The following is a 7,953-nucleotide window of genomic DNA, read 5'->3' as shown; positions in this document are numbered from 1 at the left end:
AAATGTATGATGACCTTATCCACCGCTGGTGTCAGGCCGGAGCAGTTTCATTGCCCTAAAAATCCTCTGTTCACCCCTCCCCCGGCCCTGACCTCCAGCAACCGCTGACTTTTTACTGTTTCCACAGTTTTACCTTCGAGAGTGTGATCTAGTTGGAATCACAGTATGCAGCCTTTTCAAACTGCCTTTTCCACTTACTAATATGCACTTAAGGGTCCTCCGTGTCTCTTCATGGCTTGATAGCTCATTTCCTCTTAGTGCTGAGTAATATTCCACGGTCTGGCTGCACCGAAGTCTACTCACTCATTCACCTACGGAAGCACATTTTGGTTGCTTTCACATTTGGGTAGCTATGAATAAACAGCTATCAGCCTCTGTGTGCAGGTGCTTGTGTGGACTCCTTTGGGTAAACACCAAGCAGTGCAATTGCTGGATAGATAGCGAGAGTATGTTTAGTTTTGTCAGAAACCACCAAGCTGTCTTCCACAGCGGCTGTGCCTACCCAAGTTATCAAAAGAGAAGGAAAAAAAAGAAATTAAAAAAAATAATAATAAACAGTGGCTTCACCATTTTGCATTCCCGCCAACGGTGAGTTCCTGTTACTCCACGTCCTCACCAGCACTTGGTGGTGGCAGTGTTCTGGATTGTGGCCACTCCAATAGGTATATTGGTCGTTTTAATTTGCATTCCCCTGATGACATATGATGTGGAACATCTGTTCATATGCTTATTTAACAACTGGGTATCTTCTTTGGTATGGCGTCTGTTAAGGTCTCTGGCCCATTTTTTCACCAGGTTGTTTTATTGTTGGGTTTGAAGAGCTCTTTTGGATACTGATCCTTTGTGTTTTTCAAATATATTCTCTCAGTCTCTGACTTGTCTTTTCATTTTCTTGACATTCTTTGCAGAACAGAAACTTTAATTAATGTATTTTATTGAGACAGGGTCTCACTCTGTCACGTAAGTTAGAGTACAGCGGCGTAATCACAGTTCACTGCAGCCTCAACCTCCCAGGCTCAAGCAATCCTCCCACCTCAGTGTTCCAAGCAGCTGGGACAACAGGCATGCACCACCACACCTGCCTCATCTTTTGATTGTTTTGTACAGATGGGGTTTCACTATGGTACCCAGGCTGGTCTCCAACTCCTGGGTCCAAGTGACCCTCCCACCTTGGCCCCTCAAAGTGCTGGAATTACAGGCGCGAGCCAAAAATGTATCATGTTAGTGAAGCCCAACCTATCGATGTTTTCTTTAGTGGATCATGCCTTTGGTGTCATATCTAGAGTCACTGCCAAACCCAAGGTCACTTAGATTTCCTCCTACGTGATGTTCTAGGGGTTTTATAGTTTTATGTTTTACATTTAGGTCTCTGATTCATCTTGAGTGTGTCTAGATGTGAAGGGTATGTCAAGGTTCATTTTTTTTTTTTTTACAAATGAAGTTTGGTTGTTTCAGCATCATTTGTTGAAGACTGTCCTTTCCCCATCGAACTGCCTTTGCTCCTTTGCCACTGACTTTCAATTTAGTTTGACTCCACTGTGGTGGGGAAGGATGCTCCGTATGACTTCCATCCTTGCTGACATCCTGACACTCAGCTCCTGAGCCAGCTATGGTCTACCTTAGCACATGGGCCCCGAGCTCTTGAAAAGCTGTGTGCTTCACCACTGTTAGGTGAGGTATCCTCTAAAGACCACTCGCTTGTGTTGGTTGATGTTCAAATCTCTATCCTTATAGATCTCATGTTTATCAGTTGCTAAGACAAGTATGAAAAGCTCCCATTAAAATTGTGTTTTCATCTCATTCTCTTCAATTCTGCCATTTCGCTTCATGTATTTTGAAGCTGTTACTTAGTGCATATACATTTAGGGTTGTTATGTCTTGATAAATTGATCTTATCATTATTGTCTCTTTACTTATTTCTGGTACCATTCCTTGTCCTACGGTCTATGTTGATATTAAAAACATCAAGAGTCTGAAACTTTACATCATAGCAAACAAAGAAAACCTAATATGACGCCAGGGAAAAGATTTCAGAATGTTCAAAATCTATTCCTGATAAAAATCATCTGAATTCAAAAGTTTTTTGTGAGTTACTCAGGATAGTGAACTTGATTTTTAATCACACTGAGGCAAATATCCCCCTCAGACAGAGGCTGCACAGGTGCAGCTGCCATCTCCTCTTGGTGGTCTCCTTTGTCAAGAGCACGTCAGGGTGATGAGCCATCGGGGACAGTCACCCTCACAGCACCCAGAGAAGCCGACGGGGAAGGAACAGACTCCTCTGCATCGTAATCCAATTGTGAACAAAAAGTCCTCTTCGTGGAATAGGAAAAATACACGCCCTCTGAACAACGGGAAGACTGAGGAAAGATACACGCCCTCTAACAACGGGAAGACTGAGGGCAGGGATACTGTCACTGAAGTCCTGCATGTGTAACACACCGAAGAGGGCAGCGGATAGCTGTGTCCTGTGACTTGAAGGCCACTGTGAAGGAAAACAACGCAGTGAAAGAAAGTTCCTCCTATGTGGACATTGTATCACGTTTATTTATCTTCCTGGATATGCTTATGGCCTTTAAAAGATATTAAAATAGGCTATGCTATTATTTCTTAAAATATCTATTTTCCCTCAGGTAACTGGAGATGCAGCCTGCTACTCCTCATGTCGCTCCTGTTCCCTGAACCAGGCTGGGCCTCCAACTCGCCCCACAGGCAGGTGAGGCACGACAGCCAGAAACCCCAGATCTGCAGTTCTCCCCAGGATGAAATGAAACACAGTGTGACAGGCTTCTGAAAAGGGAATCAATGTCTGTTTATTAAGGTAGTTGCTCATAAAAGTGACTTTCAATAACATTTTCACTATGAAAATGGATTTACATTTAATTTCTGGAAAACTGTTTTGTACAATGATCTGACCATGGCTAGGAGTCCCAGGGACAGCAGCCTCTGCTCAGGGCAGACTCTGTGATTCACTCTCTGTCCTGCTGCTGCCCCACGTGAGGCAGAACACGTGGGCTGAGGAAAAAAACAGCATGTGCAAACCTGACAGATGTCAAGGGTCCCACCACAGTTCCTTCAGCGAAAATAAACCGCAGTTTTAAGATGTGCAGAGAAGTGTTGACACTCAACAGGCAGCTGACCAGGCCCTGCAGGGCTCTGAGCAGGCAGGTGAGTCCCAAGGAGAGTCAGTGACAGCAGGTGGGGCAAGGGAGCTGGACAGGAGACCCCAGAGGGTGCGGCGCCTGGGTGAGAGCCCTGCACCCTGCACCAAGGCAGACGGGTGGCCCTGAAGAACTCTGGGCGGGAAATGACAGGTTCCGAAGGTGTCCAGACGCAGACCTCCACTGCCCGAGGGAGGGCAATTAGCCAGGGGGAGAGGCCAGGGGCTGTCAGCTCCCAGGAGGCAGCAGGGAGGAGAGGAAGAGCAGTTAAGGAGGCGTAGGGTGTGCTCTGGGCAAGGCAGCAGGGGTAACAAAGCTCTCAGTGACTCCTCCCAATAGCCAGGGGAGAAGAGTGACAGTCTCGGGTGGTCCTGAGCATGTGAGCTGCTCATCCACATCACTCAAAGGCAAAGCCAGGACCTGAACTTCCCATCCCAAGCCCTACATCCATGCAAGCCAGACCAGACTGGGTCAGAGGCTAGAAGGGAGCTCACAGGATTACCTGGGGAAGCCTCGACCCAAAACCTGGCCCTCGCTCCAGCCCAGAGCACCTGCCTGGGCGTGAGACTGGCAGCAGCTGTAGGGGTGCCCTGGACATATGCCGGGCTCCCAGGGTGCTATACCTGCCCAGTCAGCCCAGGGAGTGGTGATGGGCTGGGCGCTGGCTGTCCCTGCATATAGCAGTGCCTCGCGGCAGTGACCACGACTGCTGCCTGCCCCTCACCCCTGGTTACCCTCGGCCTCCCCTGTGCATTTCTGTGACCATAAGACTACTGTAAGCCCTGTGGGCACCTCACAAACCACATTCCACACAGGTGGGCTCACGTCCCAGGGGCATGGGACTCCCTGCTGCACAGACTTGGGACATTCCATGACAGCCCCCGCATACGCAGGTGAGCTCATGACTCGGATGTGGGGCTCCATGACACCCCCCCCATATACAGGCGAGCTCAGGACCCAGGGGCATGAGGCTCCCTGCCGCACAGCCTCAGGATGCTTCATGAGCACCCCACACTGGGCTGTTTACGGACACACACTGTACATGCCATTGTCACAGGGCTGCCCTCGTGTCCCTCAGCCCAGCAGACAGAAGGTGCAGGAAAGCAGGCTGCCCAGGGCCGACCCCAGCCCAAAGCCCACTCGACACTCAGGAATCGCACAGGCGCAGCTCCTCCTCTCCCAGGAACTCAGCGATTGGTCGGAAAAAACCCTCCTAGCCTCACTGCCTCGAGGAGGCCCTGCCCAGAGGTGGCAAAGGCGCTGTGCCCCCTTCCTCACCCAAGCCCGACAAGCTACTCTCAGAAATGAACCTACAGTGAAAATTAAGAGTCTAAGCCACCCACCCTGTCCCCATCCCTGCCTCCAGCCTGGTCCCCAGATTCACATCCATGAGGCAGAGGTGGAGGGGCTGGAGCCCGAGACAGGCTTATGGGAGGGCTCCCCTACCCGGCCAGGACCCCGTGGCCTCAGTGGAACACACAGAGGGCACCCAGCAGGCAGGCATGTTCTCAGGGGTGGCCAGCAAGGGCTCTCTCAGGGTACAGCTGGGAGAAGCGCCCGAGGGCCCAGATGGGGAAGACGTTCCTGTAGCTCGTGTAGGAGATGGCACAGGACTTGTTGAAGACCCCGGAGATGTTTTCCTAAAAGAACACGGAGAAATAAACACAAAGGCTCACCAGTCAGCTGAGGGCTGGTCCCTGAACTGGAGCCCTGGCTGTCGGCTTGGCTGACTTGTGGGTGAGTCAGCCTGGAAAGGGCTAATTAAGTGCACAGGAAAGCAGGTCGTCCATCCCGCACCAGTCACGGCACCGTCAGTCCAGCTCAGACTCCCCACCCTGCAGCAAACCCTGAGCCGGGGTCACCAGCCCCTCACGACCACATCAGCTTCCACCAACTCAGCCTCATCCCGGGGGAGGGCGGTCGGCCTCACGTGACCTCATCCCGGGGGAGGGCGGTCGGCCTCACGTGACCTCATCCCGGGGGAGGGCGGTCGGCCTCACGTGACCTCATCCCGGGGGAGGGCGGTCGGCCTCACGTGACCTCATCCCGGGGGAGGGCGGTCGGCCTCACGTGACCTCACCCTGGGGGAGGGCGGTCGGCCTCACGTGACCTCATCCCGGGGGAGGGCGGTCGGCCTCACGTGACCTCATCCCGGGGGAGGGCGGTCGGCCTCACATGACCTCATGACGCCCACACCACAGGGACTTCCAGCTTAGTGAGGGGCCACTGGGTCGTCTGGAGCCGGAGGGTCTGTCCTGGAGCAAAAGGGCTTCCCGCCCACTGGCTTCTCCCATCCAGCTCCTCCCCCAGCCAGAGCATCACTTGAAAAAGCAGCAAGATCTGGACTTTAGGACCCGACCACCTGCCACAGACCCGCCACCAACTCTGGCATTCACTGGCAGAGCTGACGCCTCCCAAGTGTCCAAAATACCCCAAAAAGGACACAGAGCAGGGGGACGTGGAAACAGCCGCACACACTGGAGGTCGGTGCTGGGCCTCGTGCGCTCAGGTCCCTGGCGGCGTACCTGCGGCCAGTCGCCATTGGGGAGCTGTTTCTCAAGCAGACACCGGATTCCTCTCTCCTGTGCCTCGATGTCAGGATGCCTGGAGGAAGAGGAGGCTGAAACACACCCATTGTGCATGCCCTCCAAGCATCATCCTCACCCTCACACAGCCGAGCATAAGGGCAAACCCTGGAATGCTGCAGTGAGCACGGATGCATCTAAATTGACGCCCACAGGCCCTGCCAGGTGCAATCAACACCTCGGGCTCTTGCCACACCTTCTTCCTAGGCGCCCTGAGAAGCGGAGCCACAGCGATGACAGGCTGGGGACACAGGCCTCCTCAGGCCTGCCCTGGTGTTCCCCCCAGAAGAGGAGGCCAAGCCTTGTTCCCACCTGGGCCACTGGTCCTCATAGGCTTCTGGAGACCCACAAGAGCTCACGCTTGCTTGCTTGCCATGATGAGACACCAAGAAGGATCCAGGGCTCAGTGGGCCCAGCTCAACTGTGGGTCCGTGACTGTCCTGCCCTCAGGGGTCCCCCAGACCCCGCAGCTCCTGCTCAAGCTGACCTACCCTAGCTTTCAGGGCTTTAGGAAGATTCCCCAAATGATCAAACCTAATAGGGCAGCACAGACGGGACGCTGCGGGTGCATCTGTATGTGTGTGTGCACAGGTACCTGTGCATGCGTATGTAAGTGTGTGCATACATACATGTCTGTGTGTGACCCAGATGGGATATTGCGGGTGCATCTGTATGTGTATACGCAGGTGCCTGTGCATGCGTACGTGTGTGCATAGACCTGTGTGTATGGCATCTGTCTCCATGTATCTATGTTTGTGTGTGGCACAGATGGGATGCTGTGGGTGCATCTGTGTGTGTTTACACAGGTGCCTGTGTGTGCGTATGTACGTGTGTGCATAGACCTGTGTGTGCATCTGTCTCCATGTACCTATGTCTGTGTGTGGCACAGATGGGATGCTGTGGGCGCATCTGTATGTGTTTACACAGGTGCCTGTGTGTGCGTACGTGTGTGTACAGACCTGTGTGTATGGCATCTGTCTCCATGTACCTATGTCTGTGTGTGGCACAGGTGGGATGCTGTGGGTGCATCTGTGTGTGTGTGGACACAGGTGCCTGTGCATGCGTACGTACGTGTGTGCATAGACCTGTGTGTGCATCTGTCTCCATGTACCTACGTCTGTGTGTGGCACAGATGGGATGCTGTAGGCACATCTGTAGGCGTGTGTACACAGGTGCCTGTGCATGCATACGTGTGTACAGAGACCTGTGTGTGCATCTGTCTCCACATACGTCTGTGTGTGCACATCAGTGTGTGCAGGTACATGCCTGCATGCATGTGCGTGTGTGTGCACCTGGCACATATGTGGCTCAGCACCAGCTGTGGACACAGGAGGGCCACAGAGAGCAGCTGCTGTGACCGTCATCACTACCATACCAGGAGGCAGCACTCTCATCGCAGCCCACCTCGCTGTTTCCATGGGTCCCTGATGCCCTTGCTCTTCCACCGACACTGCTAATGGTGGGTGGTTCACTTCTAAGAGGCGAGCCTCTCTGCAGGGCCCCACTTGGTGAGAGCAGCCCACGTCCTTGCCCCAGGAACCGGGCACATGGCTCTTGTAGGTGTCTGTTCCCAGAGTGGCAGCTGAACAGCCCGTGGCCCACAGGCCTCCCCGCCTGTCTACATTCACTCAGCCCAGGCCACCTGCTCACAGCTGAGTGTCCCTCCTCCACCCAAACCCAAGGCTCAGGGACGGGTACCGTCGTCCCTACCGAACGGCCATCAGCCCCATCAGGGCCCAACATGTGTTGTGGATCTGGGACTGGGCGCTCTGCACATAACGCCGCTCCTCACAGGACTCAAAATCCTCCCCCCAGCCTCCGTCTGCCATCTGCCGGGACAGGAGGAAGTCACAGGCCCGGGAGACCTCTGCACAGGCAGTCCTGCAAAGACCAGAGACAGGAGACACATCACACCAAGGAAGGTCCCAGACCCCTGGCTTCTCACCCTAGCAGGCTGCCTTAGGGTATGGGGAGGAGCCACCCTACCTAAGGGCCATAGGCACTACTGAAACCCCTGAGCTTGACTTCTGCAGATGTGAACTGGGAACAGATGCTCCTGCCTCCCAGAGTCGCTGGGAGACAAAGGGACATGCCAGTGCTGCGGGTGGCCTCACAGGTGCGTCAGGCTGAGCGAAGTCTGCAGTGCTTGGGAGCAGCATCTCACAAGCTGCCCAGCCAAGCACGGTGCTCCACACCCCTAAACATCC

At 53.9% G+C, this 7,953-nt stretch overlaps 1 protein-coding gene across 1 annotated transcript in view; it reads right to left on the bottom strand.

Moving 5' to 3' along the window:
- Positions 1-2,795: 2,795 nt before the first annotated feature.
- Positions 2,796-7,953, bottom strand: part of LSS (lanosterol synthase) — a 37,765-nt gene continuing 32,607 nt past the window's right edge. Inside the window, exons 20-22 of the mRNA XM_050784337.1 lie at positions 7,457-7,627; positions 5,687-5,765; positions 2,796-4,801 (exon numbers count right to left, since the gene is read on the bottom strand). Of these exons, the coding sequence (XP_050640294.1) occupies positions 4,670-4,801; positions 5,687-5,765; positions 7,457-7,627 (382 nt within the window). The 3' untranslated portion in view covers positions 2,796-4,669. The remainder of the gene's footprint in view (positions 4,802-5,686; positions 5,766-7,456; positions 7,628-7,953) is intronic.

Source organism: Macaca thibetana, chromosome 3 (genome assembly GCF_024542745.1).
Source record: "Macaca thibetana thibetana isolate TM-01 chromosome 3, ASM2454274v1, whole genome shotgun sequence".
In the NCBI taxonomy this organism is placed as follows: domain Eukaryota; kingdom Metazoa; phylum Chordata; class Mammalia; order Primates; family Cercopithecidae; genus Macaca; species Macaca thibetana.
This window is presented reverse-complemented; position numbering and strand designations above follow the sequence as displayed.